Source organism: Miscanthus floridulus, chromosome 5, assembly GCF_019320115.1.
Source record: "Miscanthus floridulus cultivar M001 chromosome 5, ASM1932011v1, whole genome shotgun sequence".
NCBI lineage: Eukaryota > Viridiplantae > Streptophyta > Magnoliopsida > Poales > Poaceae > Miscanthus > Miscanthus floridulus.
Window position 1 is genome coordinate 96,207,213 of NC_089584.1, and position 24,420 is coordinate 96,231,632.

Sequence of the window (24,420 nt, forward strand, 5' to 3'; positions counted from 1 at the left end):
AGACTCACTAGATCGATAGCTCACAACCCCTTAAGCATACGCTTGGACTTCTAGCTCATAGCAGAGTTCCGGTCGCCCTCGACCCTTCCGGTCGGACCCGACCGGGCCTCTTGAACACCCCTCCTTTCTCCTTCTCATTTGTAACCCCACTACAGACTTCGAGCACCTGGGCTCAGGAATAAAGTCATCGACCGACCCAAACTGGACGTAGGGCACGTTGCCTGAACCAGTATAAATCCTGTGTCATTGAGTGCTAGGCCACCTCCGATCACAACATACAACAAAACTATAAATATTTACTAGTTGGTCACTTTCTGTACCGACATTTGGTCTTTTCTCATTTTATCCTAAATATTACCATTTTTTAAAATGTTAATCAAAATCTAATTAACGATATGTAAAATAGGGACAAACGGTGTCTTCAATTTCAAAAGACACGAAAAAGGTAAAATAGCAAAGTTAAAAAGTACGAAAAAATCATAATCATAAATTTTTTATTCTCCCCTATTTATGGGGGAATATGCTTCTTGTGAAACAAAAATCAATCATGCTGGAAAGGGACGAAGAGCATTGATGGATCTGCATGTGCACAAGCAAACAGGGCTCCTCGTGGCGAGCTCGAGCGGCGGCACGGACGGGTGAGTTATCGAGCTGCGGCGCAGGGGACATGTCCGAGGTCTGAGGAGGGGGAGCGGCCCGGGGCGACCTCAAGTGGCGTCATGGCGCCTGGGCCCGGGGCGGAGGGAGCGCGGCCGGTTAGAGAATAAGAAGTCGCAGGCGAGGGAGGTGGAGGGGATGAGGCCGGCGACGGTGGGGTGGGGGTGTCATCGCCTCATCGGCAGAGGGAGGCACAGCCGCGGAGTGAGACTGTGAGAATGCGAGTATAACATGTTTTGTTTTAGGTTTTTGTGGGACATTTTTCAAAACACGCAGTATATATATATATATTTGAACCTGTTAACAGGATGGTACATAGATACGGTGGAACTTAGGATGCCTAGATTTATTGGCGCATGAAAGAAATGGATATCGGAGATTTCTTTCTGCCGATATAAAATATTATCTTAGCTGCATCACATAAAGGCCTATAAAGTAGGTTTATGAGCCTGTGACGTCGCGCTCTCCGTGATTGTGTTAATTTCATAAACTTTGCTTTTTGGATTAAATATCACTTTAACATTGGTATTTTATTTTATAGTATTGTTATTTTATCGTGCGATTCGTGTGTTTTTAGTATAAAATGTTAGCTATCCCGTAGCAATGTATGGACGCGCTATCCAGTATAGGGTGAAATACAAGATGGTTCTGTTACCTCTTTTGAACTCAAAATCAAAATGACGAATTTCATGACTACTCAAATTAATTTATTTCCTAGTGTTTTGTATAACGCTGCTTTCGGAGAAAACGTGAACCCCTCTCACAAAAGGAAAAAAAAAACAGGAGAAGCAATAAAAAGGAAAAAAAGAAGAAGTCCGCTCTCGGTACGTTTCGTGGGCCGCGGATGAATCCTGCAGAGCTACGACTTCACTCCTTTTATAGGCCTGGCCACGGCCGAAACCCCCGGCAGCAAACTTGCGCGGCCCGCCTGCTCCACTCCAGGCTCCAGCCAGCGCGCGCCTCAGAAGCCCAATCCATGGCTCTGCAGGAAGCGACGAACGCGTGGGGGTGGCCTTGGCCGCCACCGCCAGCGCGGAAGCGAAGGAGGAGGGGGAGGAAGGGCAAACGAGTCGTTCTCTACTACCCCGCGCCGCCGAGGCAAGCAGCCGTCACAGCACCAGCAGCCCCAGCCGCCATGGAGACGGAGGCCGAGGCGTCCGTTCCCCCCGCCACGAAATACGTCTACGACGCCCTCCCGGGCCTGCACTTCGCCTTCTCGCCGGAGGAGGCACTCGATGACGCCCCCACCGCCGCCACCGCGGGGCAGGACGAGGACGATGCGACCGCGACCTACGCCGTCTTCCGCAACGAGATAACGGCGGCTGGGGATGCGCTCGCGGACATCCCTGCCGCGGACTTCTTCTCGCTCGACGTTTCCGCCCCTGCCTCTGACTCCGTCGAGGCCGAGACCGAGCCGGCGTCCCCGCGGACCCCGGCGCCGGCCGCTGCGGCGGCGACGCCCTCTAGCTCCCATGCTTTGAAGGACCAGCCGGCGCAGGGGTCGGAGCGCGCGTGGTTCAGAGGAGGGAGGCGGTTCAGGAGCCCCATGTTTCAGCTACACAAGGGTGAGGGTTTTAGTTTGGTGCTTTGCTCAGTGGACTTGGTAGCTTAAATTCTGGAATTGTTTTGAATTTTGTGGCTTCCCCTGTGTCTAAATTATCGCGCAACTAAATAGACTTTGCTCTGCTGTGGCATTAAATTATTGATGGAGTGAAGTGATCAGATATAACAGATTCAATATCACATTTTGTTGAGTAAATAAATCAGAATAGGTAAACTATAGGTTGCCACACAGAGCTTCAGGAACCTCTAATGTCTACTTGAAATCTGCATGAGGCTTTTGGTGCTTTGGATTAAAAAGCATTGCAGTGGCATTCTTCTTGACAGTTAAAAATCAAACAGATATAAATGATGAACAAAACTCTCTAACTACAGTTCAAAATTATAGTTCACTTTAGGTTTGTCCCAAGTCAGACTTCTCTAACTTTGACCAAGTTTATAGAAAAATATACTGCTAGAGTGCCAAAATAGTTGCATTCAATTCTCCATGACATATCTTGATAGTGCATTTATGTACTTGAACTTGTAGATACGTTTTTCTAAAAACTTGGTCAAAGTTAGAGAAGTTTGACTTAGTACAAAGCTAAAGTGAAGTATAGTTTGGAATGGAGGGAGTACCTTGTAGTGTGGTCTTCATGTATTTGGATGCAGAAACTGTGTAGAGAGTGCTATGATGCCAAACACCTTTTTTGGTTCCGATAGAGCTGATTGTTTGTTGGAATTTGTTAGACAACAGTCTCAAGGACCAGTCTGATATTATACTTAAGAAATAGTAAAGCTACTTATGCAGTAGATCCAGACATTCAAATCACATTTATCTTTGGCACTTGAACTAGTAGAACCTGAGATCAATAAAAACTCACAGATGTATATATGGTTTTGTGATGGATAATTTGACTGTTGGAGTACTAAAATACTGTATATTTGTTGCAGAGATTCTTGACTTCTGTGATTTTATCTCACCTTCTACTGAAGAGCAATCTTCACGAACAGCTGCTGTGCAAGATGTCTCTGATGTTGTCAAACATATATGGCCACAGTGCAAGGCATCACACTCTTTCCCCTCTAGTTTGTATCAAATAGCTGTGAACTATTTTGGTGATTCCCACTCTTGCATGGCAGGTGGAAGTTTTTGGATCTTTCAGGACAGGTCTCTATCTACCAACAAGTGATATAGATGTAAGCATTCTTCTTTCCTCGTTTTTCTATATTTCTAGCTTGGTGCTTCACTTTATCTGTTCCATTGTGTTGTATTAATTGCTGGATCATAGTGCTTACTTTGTTAGACAGTATTAGTCTCTTAACATACTATGAAGGAGAAGAGCTGCAGATTTGTTTTTTGTCTTCTAATTTTGTTTAACGGCTCATTTTAGGTCCTTATAGCTATAACTATTCACTATCAAATTTGAAGCAGTAGAAAGTGCTATTACTATAAGTAACAATATGATTGAGATAATGGAATAAATAGTAGGGGAGTATATAGTAACAGAAAAAGGTAAAGGTGGACTTCCATCCTATGTTTCTGCTGTTGCAATTGCAGAAAAAACAACAAAACTGCCATATAGGGAAGCTGAAAAGTGGTATATGTGTCAGTTCATGCTAGCAATATCGTCATGTGTAGGTCAGAAGGACATGCTATGTTTGTATGGACCTATCTTCACCTTGTACTTTTTTTTTCTCGAATGACATAGGAGAGCTGCGTGTCAAGAATACAAAGGAGAGACAAGAGTCTGCTCCTAGTACAAGGGAGAGAAATTCCTTGTATTTGCACTAGCTAATTCGATATCGGCGGACCTATTTTGTTTGTTCTTTGTAACGCTCCCTCCGTTTCACTATGTTTGTCCACAACCTCGAGCGAATGTCTCACAATCAAGTGCTTTGGACAAAGAGAAATGGTTGTATCATATTATTTAACAGGGGCATGGACAGTCATTTCACATTGAATTTTCTTGAAACACATACTGGGTTAGTGCGCCGGTGTGCTATGGACAAACATAGTGGCATGGATGGAGTAATCTGATAAAGAAAATTTCTAGGGTACATCACCTAAGCTTGTTGTAAACTTGCACTTCCCATGTTTCACCTGGACACACAGGGTCATGCACCTTCTTTTTTATGAAATGCCTATCTCCTTTATCTGCTTAAGTTCATATTAGGCTTGTTGTTGCAGGTTGTAATATTTGAGTCCAGAGTTAAGACTCCTCAAGTTGGTCTATATGCTCTCGCAAAAGCATTGTCTCAGAAAGGCGTTGCTAAAAAAATACAGGTCCAGTTCTCACTTCTTTTTAAATATTGTGCAAGAATCTCTGAGAGTTTCTTTTCTGCTTCATAAACTACTCATAACAAGAGTTTCTAGAGGACAAAACACTGTTTTTTCTCATCAAAGAAACAACACAGCTGTTATCCAATTGAATTAACCACGTTGGATGATAACTGGTTGGTTACCTTGGTTGGGAACATGGCGGAGGGCTGTCATACCTTAATTTTGCCATGATATCCCTTGCCCTTTGTTGCAAATTGCTGGTCCTGGCCCCCATGGCCGCCGACCTGCCTATTGCCGTCCTCCAATATGAAGCAGAGAAACACACAGGAAAGAAGATAGCGATGGCGAGGCTTAGAAAGATGAGGAGGGTGTAAAGTGTGGAGCCTTTGGTGTCATTGAGCTGCCTGACGAACGTGTCGCACAAGCAGCACGGGCAGGATCTCGTGACCAGCACAGGCACTTGAGAAGTGTGAAGCAAACAAACAAGCTAGAGATAGTGGAAAGTTTTGTAAGTTGCAGCCGCAAGTAGCTCGCTGCTGCTGTGCCTAATTTGGTAGGTAGGAGTAAGTAATTAGCAATGCAAGAGCAAGAGAGGCCAGGCTTGAGTCAGTGAATCTGGGCATTGAATTTTTTGCCACTATTAGCATGGCCCACCTAATCCCTCTCACATTCACCTGACTCACAAAATGGCAAATCCCCCCCTCCCATCCCCCGAACTACCAGTGCGAACTGGTTCAATATCCCCAATAAATCAGTCCAGTTTCGTGTCTTGACACTTGAGCGCCGCTCCCCTCTCCTCTCCCTCCCTCCCTTTTGGCCAGTGACCAAGCGTTTTGCCCATCTGCCTACCATCCCCATTCCTGAAGGCTGAATTGCTAGCCCTAGTTGACGCGCCAATGCCACAATGAACCAACCCCGTGATACCTCAAATCTAATCTGTAGTCCGGCACCGGCAGTGACCAAATGCCATTGTCTGGAACATTGGACATTGCCACTTTGTCAACTATTAGTTACTGAGTTGCTTATTTTGTCAATGGACTACTGTTTTTCTTTTGTGTCAGGTAATAGCAAAGGCACGTGTGCCAATTGTGAAGTTTGTGGAAAGAAAGAGTGGAATAGCTTTTGACATCAGGTGCAGTTTTGTTTTCATTGCTCAGACCAATACTCGACTTCTTTTTCTGTTGTCCCAGTTCTCTGTTAATAATCTTCCTTTTCTGTTCCAGCTTTGATATAGATGGTGGGCCGCAGGCAGCAGACTTCATCAAGGTACTTGTTCAACTGGGAAACTAACTACTCCAGTAACGGAGGCAGCATGTACTCTGTTTGAAGCTAATCTGTGGCAGATGTTCAACATGTACTTTGGCTCACCTGATTGTTTTGAACTACCACAATGATCTTTTCCATTTTATACTGTAGGATGCTGTGAAGAAGTTGCCTGCTTTAAGACCTTTATGTATGATTCTGAAAGTTTTTCTGCATCAGAGAGAGCTCAATGAGGTACAATTGAACAAAAGTCAGTGACTTGTTACTCCTGTAATTATAAGGTGGTTATCTTGAATTGTTGTGTCGACCCAAACTTCTAACAACCATTACACTTTTTTGGTAGGTCTATACCGGTGGAATTGGATCATATGCTCTTCTCACGATGTTGATCACACATCTACAGGTGAAATGGGATTTTGCTTTTTGATCTGGATTCTGGAAAGCCTTTTCCTTATGATCTTTCAAGCAGGATTTTGAGTTGATATTTGAAACTTGTATAAACCTATAATTCGATGGTTGAAAGCAAAGATGATGTTTTGTTGCTGTTTAAGTTTTCCTAAAAAATGTTGAAGTTCAATTAATAGAACTGAATTATTTAGCTCTAAACACTTGTAACACAACTATTTCAGCTGCATTGTACTTCACTTGTAGTGTTATTCTTTGCTTTTCTGAAGTTCCATATTATTTGTGGCCCTGAAAATTCATTCTTTCTAATAAATCATTTACCACTGTGTTTTTTGTTCTTAGTTGGTCTGGGGAGGAAAAGATATTCTCGGGTATCATCAGTCCAAGGAGCACAATTTGGGAATTCTTTTGGTAAGTGATACTTTTGTTATTATATTGTTTCAGGCTCAGAATATTTTCATATTGGCTCACTGCAAAATGTGAGCTTTATTTTCCTACCTTGAAATTCTTGTTTCATTCTCCCTTGAGATTTCTCTTTGTGACAGTGAAGAAAAGTCAAAGGACACCCCTTTATATTTTCCTGCTCTTTTATGACAGGTCAGGTTTTTTTATTTTTATGGACGGAAGTTGAACCATTGGGATGTTGGAATATCATGCAATTCTTCAAGGACCTTTTTCTTGAAGAGTGATAAAGAGTAAGCTGATGATTTACTAGATGAACTTATGCCAGACAACTCACTGATTATTGACTTGCAAATTTTGTCGAGCTGGCAACATATCTTGCTTTCATTTAGTTTGTTCATTTGTTTAAAAATATTCTGTTGTATTTGTAGACTAGCAATAGAGAGATATGTGAATTTCTTTAATTCCTTTAATAATTGGAGAACTTGTCAGGTGGTAGGGCGAAATTATTTAGTCTCTCCAGATTCTAACCTTTTTATACTAGTTTATTCCTGCGCTTCTCTGATTCTTCTTTTATTATGCTTTTGTAGCTTTATGAATCATGATCGGCCACATCTATTAGCGATTCAGGATCCCATGGTAAATACCTGTCCATTCTTTTTCATCTAACTTGAAGATCTTGAGTTGCAATTGATTAACTCATTCAACTCATGATGTCCAGGCACCAGATAATGATATCGGAAAGAATTCCTTTAACTACTTTAAGGTAATTACTCTATTGATTTTTTACTCATGCTTCTGTAGTGCATGTTGCTGATGCTGTGGACGTGATACTGGAACTGTTTGATGCTTTAACTCATTTTGTCTTTTGCAATGATACTGTTACTCTGGAATCTTTCGACATAAGAAAACCTTGAATAAATCCCCTTTTTTTCAGGTGAAATCAGCATTTTCCAAGGCGTACTCTGTGTTAACTGATGCAAACTCGCTTGTAAGTTTGGGACATAATAGGAGCATTCTGGGTACCATTGTCAGACCAGATTCAGTTCTCCTTGATCGGAAAGGCTGGAACAATGAAGATATGTTAGCGGAACCGTGGGAACCGATCACCCAACAGTTTGACAGTGAGAATGATGCAGTGTATAATTGGCATGTGATAAATGAGGATGAACCATTGCCCAGAAATAGTCAATCCACATCCGAGGACACTAGTTCGTCACCATCTAAAAAACGGAAGTCCTCAAAATCAAAACAGAAATCACGAAAGAAGTCGAAGGCTGGTGCCTCAGGCAGTAGTGATGTTGCAAATGGGTTCAGACAGGACAGATCATCCAAGCGGGAAGCAGAAAGCAGCAAACGGAGGAAAGGACCAAAGGAGTATGACAGATTCACGAATACACACCCAAAGTACACACATGTTAGTAAGTGGTAACTAACAGCGTTTATAGTATGGTCGCAAGGTCCAGCTCAATTTGACTCAATTTGACATTGAGAAGAGTATCATGTCACATTATGGCATCCGATGTGAATGGTGAAAGTTATCAGCAGCTCCAGAAGGCCCATCGTATGATTTGCTTGTTTGTCTGTTTATTTGCTATTCTTTATGTAATAGAGATCAAACTAGATGAAACGAAGATTCAGTTATTTTATTTATGCTGCAGCAATTTTGGCGACTAGCTTGTATTCTTTTTATAATGGTATCGGTCGGTGACTTCTGTTCAGCAATCAGCGAGAGGAATATTATGTTCGACATATTTGATTGATGGGATGATGGCCTTAATCACCGAATAGTAGGTTCAAAACATATTATTTTTCAGTCAAGAATGTACATCCATACTTTTAAACTGCATTTAGAAGGACAACGTTGTAAAGAAAAATTGGACATTCTACTTTTAAACTGCATTTAGAAGGACAGCGTGGTAAAAACAAATGGACATGAAACTCCATAAAGCTCCTAGAATCCACGCGCTGAGAGCGCTCGGGTTACTGTTTACCAATCGTATGCAGCCACGTTGCTCGTGCGTGTCCATCCATCGCTGTGGCCTCTCCCCATTAACCGGCCTAAAAAAACAAAAAATGAAAACCGTCCAGCGACGCACCTCGCCTTCTCCGCCTCGCCCCTTTCGCCCTCCTCTCCCTCGACCGCGGCGCGCGCAGATGTGGCGCCCGGCCTTGCCGCCGGCTACGCGCGGGGATTCTTTACCTCTTCCTCTCCTCCAGCTGCGCCGCACACGGATACCGCGAACATCCCCGGCGGCGGCTGCGCGAGCCGATCTGCGACGGAGAGCCGGCGATAACGACGACGCTTGGGGCGCGGGAAGACCCGGGGCAGAGGCGCCGTCTACCGTCCGCCCATATCTTCATCTCCACCGCTATCAGGTTCCAACTGTGGACGACGCCCAGGTGCCACGAGGGGAGCAAGAATGGCGGACAGCGGTCTCGCCCAGGTGCTCCAGTTTCCTCTGTTTATTTTCTAATTTTGCTCTGCCTCTTTGATTCCCTCAAATTGACTTGGTTTCCTATCGTAGGGTTTGGACTTTGATGGCTGATATTCAGCTGTTCGTCTACTCAGTATACATCCCCACGCCAATTGGCGATTCCTTCCTCACAGATAGGATGCGCTCATCTCAGGCCCCCAACACCCGTGTTTGGTTTGCTATCCTACTCTTGCTTTTTTCCCATTATATGCTTTAATTTACGGTTGTTCACTGCAACTGGCCTGCCATGATGGGAATAGGAGTGTGCTTCTTTTTATGTGTAGTCTCCATGTTTTGTTTTTCTAAAATGAAAAGATCATGGATTACTCATATGGTAATATGTACTTCTGTTGTAGAATTGCTTGCCTATGTTTACTATAAGATGAGGTCACAAAAGCCAAAAAAAAAGGTGTTGCTCCCTAAGGGCAAAATTAGCTCATACTTGCTTCCAAGTTCCAGTTTCCTCATGAAACATAGATTGCTACCGTGTTTGCGTTTGATTGTGTATATTGTAGGCTTAAAAATTCCCTCTGCGCCCCATTCCATATTTTTTTGGGTTCAGGTCAAAACGTTTGATACAACAAGGCCATTAAAACATGGACATAGATATTTAGTTTCTCATTGAGCTAGATCTTAGAGAAGCTAATGTTAACAAGTGCCTACAAAGTTACCTCTTGAGTCCGATCAATTGCAATTTATGATCGTTAATCTGCATAGGCGTGTTGGCAATGTCAAAGTTAAGGTTCAGTTGTACCTGCACAAAATATAGCTCTGCTAAATTTCTTTGTTCTCCCTCTTTCATAAAATTTCAGAGCTTAGTATTTTTTATTGGCTAACAAACATGACCTTTGTGAATTTTCAGGTACAGCTTCACTTCCTCATTTGGTTTTTAAAGGGTAAATTTAGTTTGCCGTGGTAATTTTCCTATTGCCTGAACTGTTCATGTCTGGTGTGTGCCGATCTTTTCTTTGTTATGTGCACTGCCTCTATTTTTAGATTTTTAACGTTAGTTAGTTCAGTGTTGGGCTATCCAATGTGAAATATTAAAGGGTACGTACTACACCTAATATTCTTGATGACCAATTGTTCAAAATGCAGTCCACATTATTTTCATATAAGTCACATGTGTTCCTAGATCTTAGAGTCTCTGATCGTGATGTGTGCAGGTCATACGCAATGTGCCATATCACTGGTGCAGGGACCTTTCTTGCTCAGATGAATTTACTGACTGATGATCTGATGCTTCGAAGGCATTATTTCTGATACACATGAGGGGTATGCAGTATGCACTATCACCGCCTTTCCTTCTAATGGCACACAAAGTTCAATTGTTTCGCTCCATGTGAATTTAGGAAAAGGCAATGCATATGTCATTTAGGAAAAGGCAATTACAAGGTTTGATGGTTCTCTCACAGGTAAGTGCTACGCTTTATTTTGTTCTATTAGTTCAGTTTATGGTGGTTTACTAAAATTGGGGTTACATGATTCGAATTCAAGTTTCAAACAGCTTCATTCATGTGTACGTATTTTGTAGACAGACTATCATCGATGTTTGTTTATCGCACTGCCATTCAATTAATTTTTCTCTTGCTCTAAATAGGTTAGTGTTAATACAAATTTGTCACTGCTCATGTAAGTATGTTCTCTTCGATGTCTCGCTGTTGATACCAATACGTACCCATGATTTGTATTGCTTGGTGATGATGGCATAATAAAATTTTATCTCTGTAGAGGAAAAGCCACTTAAATATGTTCTTATCTGTCAAGTGCATCCTGCTCTTCCCTGATTCATGTACGTTGACAGTTATAGGAATTCAAGTAGTAAATGGGAAGACTCCCGCATGTGTATCCTGCTCACTCTATTCTTCTATTCTTTACCTATTCAGCTTCGTATCCAATTTAGTTGTTGGCTTCAGTGAAATTAGTATTCTTGACCCTAGAAAGATCAACTGATTAATATCATAAACTATAATTTGGAGAAGTCTGACCACTTTGTATTACCATAGGGATAGTGGTTTCTAATCAGATGCGATTCATATATGCAAATAATTGTCTGAAACATTTGTAATTGTAGGACTCTGAATATATATTCTGCCCACAAATTGTGTGTCTTCTATATTAATCGCAGCTATTATCGTCCCTTTTTGTAAAATTAGTCCCCTTACATTTTCCTCGTTGTTTCCTTATTACTTTGTTCGGTACATCTTTGATTTTGCAGGCTATCACATTAGTTTGGGAGCTGCTGCTGCTGCTAATTTGTTCTTTAATATATAGATGGAAAATATGTTCTGCTGTATCAATACAGAAGCCTAATAAGGCATTATGGAATGTTAAGGATTGATGATGTTCTAATGAATGTAGTATTGCTTATTTGCACCTGCTTTCGGCTTGAGCTGTTCTATTTACTTATCACGCTACAATGCTACATAATGTTCATGCCTCCTTTTTTGTCCGTACAATTTGAAGCTACAAGCTGTTAATTTTGCCTTCATTCGCTTAATAGATTCCATGTTAATGTTGACAAGGAAACTTTGTTCAAGAAAATCTTAAAAGAAAACGATGCAGCCTTACTGAAAATTTCCTGCAGCAAAATTCTGCAGTTAATTTATTTAGCCTCTAGCGATATTATATTACTTAGACCTTAATTGCTTTTGTTGCGAATGATCCTTTTCCATTATAGAATGTTCTGGGTCAGCTTATCTGCATACATGCACAGTTGCTTACAAAATACTGAAAACAGAATTAACATGATCCATGCACCTTTACAAGTCCAAATGCCAAAGTATATATGCCAAGGCATGTATACAGTGTGTTAAAAAGTTTTTTTTTTTTTACTTTTGCAATATATGGTACTAAATGATAACCTGGTCTGAAATTAATTTTTTTTGTACTCTGTACAGCCCAAATCTTTGAGAACAGCCTTAAATATGAACACAATGTCAGATTCCTGAATGTTGCCTCCAGTTCAGAGTCAAGCTTCAGTTTCTTTTCAATGCAATGATCACCAGCTCAGGGCTACCTAAGCCTCTGGTATGCCACTGAACCCATGCCCCCTGTTGCTACCGTGTTATTCCCAAATTTGTCATCTGTAGAGCTAACATAACAGGCATACACTAAGCATATTGCACAACGAAGAAGATGATTATACTTTACTATATATGTCTCATTTCCACCGGACTGTTCAAGTAGCTCAGCCATAAAGAGAATTGCCCTCCACTATCACCTTCTACTTTGCATGACAACTTTACATTTGAAACTTAAAAAAGTTGTGCTATAATTACCCACTTTGCTTTATACTCAGACATTGTCATCTGTTTTTATTTTTTGTGACTTTACGTACGTGTTCTTCATGCAACCTATCTCTAAACAAACCAGACCATCCTACTTTCCAATATATTGATTCTCACTTTTCTTGCTATAATTGTTTCTTTGGGGATCCATACTGATCACTACTACTTGCACCGTATGTGCTCATTTTATAGCCTCTATCGTCTCTCATAGCTTCCTATAGGCATTACATACTCTTGAATTAAACTGATTGTGGCTATCAAATATTCTCATAGCCCCCTTCTATTGGCATTACATATTCTTGAATTAAACTGATAGTGGCTACATTCAAAATGTCATCCTTTTTAATCACGGATTCACATTTGCATGCCAATCCTTGCAGGGATTACATGGCCATGGTGAATCTCACTTGGAAAAAGCCCATTTATACAGTTTCTCCCAAACATAACTAGGCATGACAAAACTCTACCTAATTTTTTTCTTGAATATTTCTGCTCATTTGCCATCAAACAAATTACCATGGCCACTCCTGATCAGCTTTAGCTAGGTCGGCTTTAATGATGCTACTGTCCACTCCTGATCAGCTTTACCATTGACTTGGACCACCCGTTTCTCGCATCCAGCTGATGCAGAACACTTACTGTATATGTACATTAATGGAGTATTCATACAGATATAACATGCAGATAGCACCTAGCGATTCTATGGAGTATTCAGAACACTTACTGTATATGTACATTAATGGAGTATTCATACAGATATAGCTTTCAGGAGTCCTATCAAGGCCAATGATGCTGACGTCCACTTCCAATCAGCTTTACCAAAGACTTAGACCATCTGCTTTTTACCATTCAGTTGGTTTAGACTACTTACTGTATATTCATTGATGGAGCATTCTGTCCCTCAGTGTGCTACCTGGCTAAACTTGCCACTAATTGTATATGTTATGTCATGCATCCGAATTTCTCAGTTAGTATGCCTGCTGCTCCTTATACGCGAAATGGATTAACATAACTATGTTTTGTTCCTTGCACCATGTGCCTGGCAATTTCTGTTTGTTAGGAGTACCTCCATCTTAATGTTTTAGAAGACAATAAAAAAACTACGGCATGCCCACACGTCAATGTAGCCCTACGCAAGATGCTCAAGCAAATAGAAGCATACAGGCACAGCGAAGCGCGCCTACCTACCTAGTTCTACCTGTAATGTATGGAAATCACACATATCGGTAGTTCTGACGACCCTAAGCTTCAGAGGCATTCTCAATTTCTAATGCAATGACAATTGAGAACTATTGCTATTTCATAAATAATTATAACCAGTTTTCAGCATTACTATTTCTGATGTACCGTAGCACTTGCGTTCTGCAAATCTGCAGCGAGCATTGTTCTGTGTTTGGTAGAGCAAGCTAAGAAAAGTAGACGAGATGAAATGCATCAAAATGTTCAAAGTACAGCTATGTCTTCATGCCATGCACAAAACCAACTAGATCAAGCGTGACAGATTCTGTGAGAAAGCAGCAGCTGCTAAAAACTAATGTAACCTAGCAAACATCTGACAAGCTGATGTAAACCCGTCATATATTCATATAAGAAAGGCATATAAGTTCGGTTACAAGGAGATATGTCCATTAAAAGTGAGGACATATGCCAACAGTGATGACTCAGCTAACCTACTTTTCTTATTTCAGATTGACCTTCAGCTGAAAAAGGTAGAAGGACCTGTTCTAATCTGCTGGCTGATGGGAAAAAAGGAGCCAGATAAAATAGACCTTATGAGCTTCCAACTGCAGTATATGTATAGTAGTAAGTTGTGGAAGCAGTGAAATGTACCATCGCGCATTGTCCACTATGCTGACCACTCACGAGCATTGTCCACTATGCTGACCACTCACGAGGGGATGTTACATTGCTGCCAGCATTAAGCTTATCAACCATTACAGGTTGGGCTGCAGTCACCACTGGGAGTATCTCAACTTGATCCCATGGATACCCTACCACACTAGCCGTTTCAACCATATTTCCAAATGGATGATTGTGCACGACCTGTGGTCCCAAGGGATGATACGCCATAGAAGCAGTAGCTGGAGGCTGAGGCAGAAGAGCTACAACAGTTGCAGGGCAGTTAGAAGGGTTCTTGTATGTGGAGCTGTAAGTCTGGCCATTTCCTTGAACAGCATAGGATGCAACACTGCAGTGACTGGGCTTGCTTGGTTGAGGTGGACAGGGGCCCTGGCTGTGTAGCTGCACCACTGATTGTGGTTGCTGATGCTGAGCATTATGATCTGCTACAGGAAGCAATACTGTATTGCCTTGGCCATAAAATGAATGGACAACTTCATGCTGCTGCTGTTGCTGCGATGAAGAGTATGGAGTCTGCCCAACCACACTACTTGTAATTGGCTCAGTGTTAGAACTGGCAGGCTTTGGGGAACTGAATGGAGGAAATAAGGGTGTGGCTTGAGCACTCTGAGACTGAGGAGATGAGGACTGTTGTTGAGCCATATGTCGTGAAACTTGCTGAATAATGTATTGCTGCTGTTGCACCATGGGCTGTTGGGGATGCCATGTATGCGAATCAACCTGCTGGGTAGGCATCTGTAGTCTGTGACTCTGAGGCTGAGGGTACAATTCAGTTGCTTGACTAGATTTCTGAGGTAGCTCAACTTGAACCATGGCTTCAGGGTTGTGAACAAGTGGCTGCACAACTTGAACCAAAGGTTCCACCGCCTTGCTCTCGGTGGATTTAGCATGATCCGGGCTTTGCACATAGTACACAGGAGCCTGGTTCAACTGCTGCTGATCATGTTGCGTGCTCAAAGTGACGGGCACCAGGTGCTGCAGAACAAACCCGTTGCTGGTTTGGACCTGCACGGCAGCAGGGGACTGCATCCCGTTAACTTGGTGAAGCGGCAAAAGTGCGACCTCGTGTTTTGGAGCCTGTGTGCTGCTGTGGTCATTTTCCCTTGGCGCGAGCATGGAAAAACCAGTGGCCTCACCCTTCTGAGAGGGCGCATCATGTGCTAGTTGAAGTTTGCTGAGTTCTTTTGGAGTTTCAGCTAAGTCCTGCCTATCCTGGAGAACCTGCAAGGATTTGTGGACCTGGCAACCAAAATGTAGATCTGGTTATCAAATATGCTAGCTGTTAGTCTCAGAACCAAGTGAGAAAAATCTCATCTCCGGGAACCGTAAGTTGACTCCACCGAATGTACTAGCTTTCACTTTCAGGGAAATAAACAATTAGTTAACGCCACGTTCGTTTGGGTTTGCTTGGCTTATAAGTCAGTACTATTGGCTGGTTTGGTGTGAGAGAAAAATATTGTTCGTTGGCTGATAAGCCAAGCCAAACATGACAAGTCTATGAAGCGCTGTACATCAAACATAGTAAGTGAGAAATCCAAATCGCACTGTCATTGTCTGCCATTACTCTTTACTCGGCGGCATTACTACTCCAGAACAGAAGCCAACTGGCGCACCGGGATCCAATCCAAGATGCACGGTCCACGGAGAAGGCAGGCACGCACACGCTTACCTGTCTGAGGTTCTTGTCGATGCATCTGAAGTTGGCGGTGCTCTCGCCGTGGTAGTCCATGACGTCGCTGCGCAGCTCCCCGATGGACCTCTCGAGCTTGTAGCAGTAGACCTCGAGCTGCGCGAGCCTGCCCCCGATGCCGTCGAGCGAGTGCAGCAGCGCGTCGGCCTGCTTCCGCATGCACTCCTCCACGGCCGCCATCACGGCGTCCTTGGGGTAGAAGCCGCCGTCCTGCTGCTGCTGCGGCGGCTGCCCGTAGGCGGCCACGAACGTCCGCACCAGCCTCTCGTCCTGCAAGCCGTGCCCGGCGCGGCGGCGCGGTGTCGGTTTGTCAGGCGCCGAGGGAAGGGAAGAAATTCGAAATCAAGAGATAGCGACGAGAGCAGAGCAGAGCAGAGTGCGGGCACCTCGCAGCGGCGGGGCTGGTCGTAGGAGCAGCGCGCGTCCGGGGGCAGGCCGAAGGCGCCGGAGACGGAGACGGAGGCGGCGGCGGGGCGCGCGGGGGAGGCCATGCGTGGGCGGTGTGGCTAGGGTTTTGGGCTGGTGCTGTGAGGGGAGCGGGAGCGGGAGCCTGAGCTGCTGGGGTTGGGAATCCGAAGCGGGAGGAGGAAGGGGCGGGGAAAGAGGGAGGGACGAGTATGCACTTGTTGCTGTTGCATGCAGGAAAAAAAATCTCAAAAAGCAGAGCCCCCAATGTGAGCCGTCTGGGAGACGCTGAGACTGATGAGAGGGGGAAAAAAAAAGAGGTGAAAACTGAGGAGGCAAGCAAAGCGCCGAGACTCCGAGAGCGGTGGTGGGGACGTGGGGTGGGGTTCGAGGCGCGGGGAGGAATAAAAATGGGGGCAGCGCCGAGCAAGTGGGGCTATGTTGAGCTCCCAAATTCCAGAATTTGGCACTATGCAAAAAGAAAATTTTCCATCACATTAAACTTGTGGTATATGCATGAAGTACTAAATGTTGACGAAATTAAAAACTAATTGCACAGTTTGGTTGTACTTTACGAGACGAACGTTTTGAATCTAATTAGTCAACGATGGAACAATTATTATCAAATGAAAACAAATGCGGCAGTGCGCAACAGTGTCGCTACAGTACCTTGGATTTCCGCCGGCGCCGAATCAGGGTGGCGGGCTGGGATAAAAATGAGGGTGGCGGGCTGGGGAAGCGGAGAACAAGCGTGGTGGACCTCGGAGAGCGAGACGGATATGCTGCCAGGCTCTTCGCTTCAGCTCTCGGCGGAGTCCGTCCACATGTGGGCTGGAGATCCGGCGAAATCTGGTGGTGGGTGGCGGCGGTGGACAGGGTAAATGCATATTTAGAGAGGTCTTAATCCGTCAATATCGAGTCTGGATATTCAATATCCGATACCGTATTTATATATTTAAATCGTATATTTATAATGTTCATATCCAATTATATCATATCCGGTATACTTGTATTTAAATTTGAATCTAGATATAAATATAAAAATAAATGGTAGGACTGAAGCTATTTTGTTGTGAGAGAAAATTACTGTAGATTCTAGCTGATAAGCCGACTAATAAGTGCTCAATGACAGTACCAAGCAGCAAGTAGTAGGAATTCCAATTCATGGCTGATGCAAGCAAAGAAAGGTAAAAATTGTAACTCCTGTTTTCTCAATTATTATTTTCTTCCTTGTGTGGTTTCAACGATTACGATTAATAATTTGGTTCATGTACCCTTTCTGTTCTGGTAAAAAACTTCTCACATGTTTTCCAGACAGGTTCAGGTAGTGACCACCTACACACTTTGTTCTTCTAATCTTTTTTTTTGTCTGTATATGTTCCTCCATAAAATTTCTTTTAACTAGCCAACTACGATTACAGCAAACAATTGAAAATGTTTGATGGATTGCTGTCTCTTGCGATGTTATGCCTTTAAACGTCAGTTTGGTTGGTGCTACACAAAAAAGGGAAATGCCAAACATGGAACTGCAAGGTTTGAATTATTAACCTATCATGTTTCGGTGAGAACCTTACTTTCGTCCCACTGTTTCTGATTTTGAATTTCACTGTTTTTGCCGTGGCTGCTTGGCAATAATTCAGTGTAGCAATACCACATCAAGTGTTCTCACTGTTTCGGTGAGAACCTAATTAGGATCGTGTAAATTATCAAGACTGAGTACTACAATGTCCTTCAGTGTAGCAATACCGCATCAAGTGTTCTGCTTAAGCAAGACAAACAAATACTCTCTGTTTTCTCTTTGTGATAATTTCAGGGTTGAGAGTTCATTAAGATTAATCTGGATACTCCAGCTTCCTTGCCTGCCAGATCATTATTGTCTTGGTAAGCTTTGCTCATGCCTATGGTCATTCTCCTTCTCAAATTACTTTGACTACAGAGTTTATACCGATGACTACTTACCATATGTGCAAGTGTGGTGTGCAGGACGACCAAAGTGCAGGCACGGTGATGCAGCGGGTGCTACGGCTGGACACGGCACTGCAGTCGCCGCACGGAATCCTCCTTCGATTCCTCTCTCGCGCGATTTTTGTAAGTGCTGTCGAAGAGGGGTTCCCTTGACCACCTGAGCTCCATTTCATCTAATTGGTTTTCAATTTATGCATCTGTACATTGATTTTGTTCTCATGGATGTGATCTAGCGCCTGCCCTATCACTGCAGCAAGCAGGATGAGAATCGGCATACGTACATATTTTGTTGGTACCCTGTTGATTTGGTGCCTTTTTTTTCTTACTGCAACGATTTAAGGTCTGTTTGCCTCTCAAAATTAACCTATCTGAAATCATTATAATATAAATTTTGAATATTTGAATGGTCTTTCAGAATATGAATACTCCATATTTTGCAAAGATGCAATACTATTCTTTTTTTGAATGGTCAGTTGAGCTAATTTCAAACCCTACTTATTCTTTCTGAATATGGATACTTATATCTTGCAAGGATGAAAAAAAGCATTTTATGTTCTGCCAACTTAGTCAGTGTGCGGTTTCCAAGTATTTTCTGTGTTATCAAAGGTCCCATATTTCGCATTGGAAACCTGCACTGTTCCCTTCTACAGATCCTACATTACTCAGATATATATGTACCTAGAGTGTTATCTATTTCGTCAACTTTTCACTTTTTCAGGTTTACCTTCCTAGGTCGTGTCAACAGGATGATAGTAAAGAAATTCAGAACTACCTGATACACTCGAACATGAAAAAGGTTAGCCTTCAGGTTATTATTTAACATGGTTTGTGTTTATGCCTCCGAACGACGTTGACATAATATTGTTGTATGCTATATAACATTTGCATTTGAAAGATATATTTTGCCTTTTTTATCTCATTATCTTTGATTCAGTTTTGTTATTGCCACAGTTCCTTTGTGTGCCTCAGAAATTTGTAGACTTGATACATGATGCTAGCTTCTACTGATTTTGAATGAAAAGGGTTGCAGCATGGACGGTGATAGAAATTTCATTTGTTCATGTAGGCTTCTCCATGACTTTGACTTTTATCAGTTGCCTACAATCTCATATAACAATAATTGACCGCAAAAATCTTGATACTGAAGAAGTGATAGTAAAAATTTAATGGTGATGAAACAATGGTAGGTTTGTCCAGCTCTTGTTCCCTTTATAGAATTATATGTGTGTTCGGTTTGCCTGGAATACAAAGAGGCCACCAGTGGCCACATGACGGCTTGGAGAAGTTGCATACTAAGTTACCTGATTTTTTTGGTTCTACTCCTACCTCTTAGGATTTTGATCCTATTCTCTTGTTGTTGTTTGCCGACAACATATTCCTCATGTTCTCAACTAATGCTGCTTATTTCCTCCTGATTGTGCAGGTCGCCGGGTACCTCAAGGGCTCATTTCTTGTTTACTGGACAGTTGATGTATTGTGGTACGACAGATCCTGCCTCTTATCCTGCCAACTCTTCAAACTATTAATGAGTTTGTCATTGAGCCAATGGAAATTCTTGGATGCTGCAAAACAGCTCTTATTTTCCTTTTCTTTTCATTACACTGGGTGTTTTATGTAAGATGTTTTCTACTATAATTGAATGGTATATTATGGGTCCGCAGGTTATATGATTATTATAGTTCATTCCAATTTAGTTAGGACCGTAAAATATGTTTGGCAGAGTTCAGGCTTGCATATAATATCTTTGCTCACGTTACCTTTTTTTTTTTGCTTTCGTCCCATGCTTTTTGGGGATTTTTTTTTTAATTTTAACCCTTTTTGAATATAATTTTAAATCTAACACTATTGTTTTTTTTAAACAAACATTTTTTGCCGCGCCTATTGTCCTGGCGCGGCCAAATGCCTGTGCCGCACCATGCATGGTGGCACGGCACAGGGCTGACGTGGCGCGGGCCGACCGGGGGGGGGGGCGCTGACGTGGCGGGTCCTGCCGCGCCACCGACCATGGCGCGGCAGTGCCACGCCCTGATCTGTGGCGCGTCAGGAGCAGATATATACCCCGCGCGCGAGCCCGGCCGCCCGCACGCACGCCTGCCCGCCCGCCCGACGCCCGAACGCCGCCGCCGCCGCCAGCGCCCGCGCCCACCCGTCCACGCCGCGCACGCGCCCGCCCGGCCTCGCCTCGCCCCGGCCGCGCCCGCACGGCCCGTCCTCGCCCGCTCGCCCACGCCGCGCCCGGCCACTCCTGCCACGCAACGCCCTAGGCGGCCGCGCCACGAACGCCGGCGCGTCAAGACCGCCCGCTCCTAAGGTACCTCCGTCTCGATTTCATATTTTATTATTATTATTATGTAGTATAGTAAGTATTTTTTGTATCTACTAGTAGTGTCTTTGACCAAATTTATATAATAGCGTATTAATATTTATGAAACATAATATGTACTATTACATTAAGCATGGAGTATATTTTCGTAATAAACTTATTAGGAGATAGAAATATTGATACCGTTTATTTAGTTTTGATCAAACTTAAACATATTTGACTACTCGAGAAGCAAGATGTGTATTTATTTTGAGACGGAGAGATTACTTGTAATTTTAGAACCAAAGTTTTATATGGATTGCTTATGTATTTATTATCTAGTATAGTTAGGATTTTGGGTTTAGAGATTTAGGCTAGCTAGGTTAGTGAATTTGTTTGTGATTTGTTTGTGAACTTACTAATGTTAACTTGAATTTTGTTAATTTGAATACTCTAACGTTTTGTTTATCAATTTGTAACAGGATGACCCCTCCCACACAGCACCTGTTGTACCCCATTCTGGAGGTAGAGTACGACGACCAGCACCGAGCACATATCTTGAGTGACAACGACGCAGAGGTGTCATTGTCTCCTTTGAGGCCCCGCACTCACACCAGGGCGCATCAGTGGGACGAGCGTTATACGCCGTACATACGGCGTGCTGGCTTCCTCGAGCTTGTCCGTGTTGTCAACCACGGTCTTCCGCCCCTTGATCCAGCACTACTTACTGTAGTTGTGGACAGGTGCGAGTGCATTCTTTGTACGTAAACTTTCTTGTAACAAATTGGAGTCAACTAACAGTCGTTCTATTCTTATAACAGGTGGAGGCCTGAGACCCACACGTTCCACCTACCGTGTGGCGAGATGACCTTGACGTTGCAGGACGTCATGGCTATTTTAGGCCTTTGGTTGGGGGGACTTTCAGTGACAGGGATAGTTGACAACGATCACTAGAGAGAGCTGGTGGCTCAGTTTACTGGTTTTCTTCCACCGGATGATGATGCTTCCAAGAAAAATAAGTGAGTAATTCAAGTCTATTTAATACTTGCATTGCTTTACAGCTGGCATCGGGTCTCATTTTCTTTGATCAATTACAGAAAAAGTTCTGGTGTTTCGTCGTCCTGGATCACAGAGCGCTTTGAGTACTTGGACCCACAAGCTGAGGAGGCACAGATCGACAGGTTCACTCGAGTGTGGCTCTGGCACTTTCTTGGTGCTTTCCTCTTCCCAGACGCCTCGGGCAACACCATCAGCTAGATCTTCCTTGACATACTTCGCCAGCCGTGGGAGAACATAGCGGGGTACAGCTGGGGCAGCGCAGTCCTGGCATAGACGTATCGACAGCTATGCGTTGCCTGTCATCGCACCTCAGGACATGCGAACCTTGGGGGTTGCTCCTACCTACTCCAGAGTTGGTGTTGGGAACGATTACCTGTTGGGAGGCCCCTTAATAATGGTTTACCGGTAAGTACTTCGTTCATTATATTCTTCCAGGCAGTTAGATATGATGAGATTATTTGTTGCTAATTCATTATCGTGTTCAATGCAGCAATGGAACGGGCATGATACACTCCCTACAGCTCTGTATATCTGGACGGAAGCACAGTTAGTTAGAGAGAATGCGTGGTGCAAGTACAGGGAGTATACGGACGGTCTCGACGTCCTGATACAACACCAGGTTACGCTCTCTATACTATCGTAGCAGTATCTTCTTCGATGTACACTATATCACAACCTAACACAATTACAAAATTTCAGGTGTTTTGGTGTCCTTGGAATTCTCCGGAGCTCCAAGACTATCTGAGTCCTGTCACTAGGGACAAGTCACACGAGTATCGCTACGACGTCCCTCTTATTTTCTTCCATGTGGTCGAGATTCACTTGCCCACCCGGGTCTACAGACAGTTTGGAAGAATGACAGGCTGCCCACCACCGCTTTACTCTACCGATCAAGTATTGCACGGGTGCGTTATCGATTAATAACAATGCTACAATTCAAAGGTGTGTTTGGTACAACTAATATCGTTTTGTTGCAGGTTTGATCGCAGGAAGAGGTACAAGACAAAGGATTGGCGTGTGACACACAACTCGTACATCTATTTATGGCAGACCAAGGTACCACATGCGGTCCTTGTGGATCCTCCACACGACCAGCACACCTTCGATGAGTACCTGCGGTGGCTTCACAGGTCTACGAGGACACATATCAAGCCTTCGTACACTAACGTGGCGATTAACGAGGACTCGGAGGAAGATGTCATCGAAGATGTGTACGACATCACCACTAGGGAGGACACACAGCTACAGAGAGCCCCGCTTCAAAGATACGTGGTAAGATACTTGAATGGTACAATTTGTTATCTTTTTGGTATTAAGTATGTGTACTAAAACTGTCCAACCGTGTTTCTGTACCCAGGCGACACAATTGGCAAGGCTGTCCAACGAAGCAGCGTTCCGGCTTCATGAGTCTAGAGGGCAGGGGCCAGACGTTCTCGCAGCTTTTGTGGAGGTTAACATAAACTTGTCCGTTTTGAAAATATGTCTTTATTATATATGTGTTTGGCTAATGAACTAACTTTAACGTCTATTTATGCAGAAGGTGAAGAAGAGCTGCATGAAGCTAGCTCAGAAGTTGAGCTGCATGGACACTCCTTACGAGGAACCGCCACTCCCCGCGCGGTCGGGTGGCACGTCTTCAGCCTCTTTGAGGACACCAGCCGGCTCTTCTCAGCCGATGACGCAGGGTGCCACTTCCATGGTGCGTACACCACCACATCATAGCACTGGGAAGGACCCTACAACTGAGGAGAAGGAGGAGGACGATGACGACGACGATGAACCCCCGGGCTTCCGCGGACAGCACGGCCAGTGGGACGAATGGCCGTAGGACGAGATCGGCATGTCTCAGCTAGGTGGTGCCCCGTTTGGCACCCAAGAAGCCTCACAGGTACTAATAAAGATAGTTTGTTTCAATACGTATGCTCCATGAACTAACGATCATAAAGAATTATAAGTAATCGTGCGTATCATATACCTGCAGGGTACGAGCCGTACGCACCGTCGACGCGACCATACCGACATTGCCTATACTCCCAATGTGTTGCCAACAAATCCGAAGAGACAGAGGCGTCCGAGGGATCCTTACACTCCTCGGTCTTAGTTTGTTTAGGTCAAACGAATATTGGCATCCAAAACTTATGGGGTTATTTGGTTATGTTATGTCAAACTTATGTCAAAACAATGAATATGTTATGTGACAGTTTGTCAACTTGCTTCTTATTCGTTTCGTTCAGTCGTGGCAGCACTGTCGGCGAGATTAAGTACCCTGCGTTCGGGAACCGGCAGTCCGGCGTATTTGGACACCAGTGGCAATTTTTCGTAATTGATTAGTTAAAATGGTGCATAACCGTATTATGAAAGACGAAAAATTAATCATTGGCTTATCAAATTCTCTATTCGGCTGTGAAAAAAACTCAACAAAATACGGGCGCGACGCGTTTCGATTCTACCATCCAGGTAGCCCGGGCCGACGACAGGCGCAACGGCCAGGTGGTGTGGCTGCTCGCGCGGTATGGTCGGTCCAGCCACACCATGCAACAGGGTGCGGCACTGCCACGCCAGGGACGGTGGTGCGGCAGGACCCGCCACGTCAGCGGCCCCCCCGGCCGGCCCGCGCCACGTCAGCCCTGTGCCGCGCCACCATGCATGGCGTGGCATAGGCATTTGGCCGCGCCAGGGCAATAGGCGAGGCCAAAAGTGCTAGTTTTAAAAAAACGACAGTGTTAGATTTAAAATTATATTAAAAAAAGGGTTAAAATTAAAAAAATTCCTTTTTGGGACCAGGTAGATACTGCTATATCCATCCATGTTTTTGAGGACCA

The 24,420-nt window shown here is 43.8% G+C and overlaps 2 protein-coding genes and 2 long non-coding RNA genes across 5 annotated transcripts; 3 read left to right on the top strand and 1 right to left on the bottom strand.

Moving 5' to 3' along the window:
• The first annotated feature begins 1,594 nt into the window (after positions 1–1,594).
• LOC136452677 (uncharacterized) lies at positions 1,595–8,318 on the top strand. Its single transcript, XM_066453265.1, has 13 exons — positions 1,595–2,222; positions 3,151–3,263; positions 3,340–3,396; positions 4,388–4,483; positions 5,542–5,612; positions 5,704–5,746; positions 5,897–5,977; positions 6,087–6,146; positions 6,491–6,559; positions 6,746–6,843; positions 7,141–7,189; positions 7,272–7,316; positions 7,488–8,318. Exons 1-13 carry the CDS (start codon positions 1,634–1,636, stop codon positions 7,980–7,982), a joined length of 1,866 nt encoding a protein of 621 aa, XP_066309362.1. The 5' UTR covers positions 1,595–1,633; the 3' UTR covers positions 7,983–8,318.
• A 350-nt stretch (positions 8,319–8,668) lies between these two features.
• Positions 8,669–10,387, top strand: LOC136452678 (uncharacterized). 2 transcript variants are annotated; one of them, XR_010758882.1, is made up of 4 exons: positions 8,669–8,997; positions 9,079–9,201; positions 9,890–9,923; positions 10,194–10,386. It is a non-coding gene; the product is annotated as an uncharacterized lncRNA (long non-coding RNA). The 2 variants fall into 2 exon arrangements; XR_010758883.1 differs by lacking the exon at positions 9,890–9,923 and having other exon boundaries at positions 10,194–10,387.
• A 241-nt stretch (positions 10,388–10,628) lies between these two features.
• Positions 10,629–13,329, top strand: LOC136452679 (uncharacterized). The gene is made up of 2 exons (XR_010758884.1): positions 10,629–10,659; positions 11,928–13,329. It is a non-coding gene; the product is annotated as an uncharacterized lncRNA (long non-coding RNA).
• Positions 13,330–13,860: 531 nt separating this feature from the next.
• On the bottom strand, positions 13,861–16,543 carry LOC136452680 (uncharacterized). The gene is made up of 3 exons (XM_066453266.1): positions 16,254–16,543; positions 15,847–16,137; positions 13,861–15,416 (listed from the first exon to the last, which is right to left on the bottom strand). The coding sequence occupies exons 1-3, from the start codon at positions 16,356–16,358 to the stop codon at positions 14,193–14,195; spliced, it is 1,620 nt and encodes a 539-aa protein (XP_066309363.1). The 5' UTR covers positions 16,359–16,543; the 3' UTR covers positions 13,861–14,192.
• Positions 16,544–24,420: the final 7,877 nt, after the last annotated feature.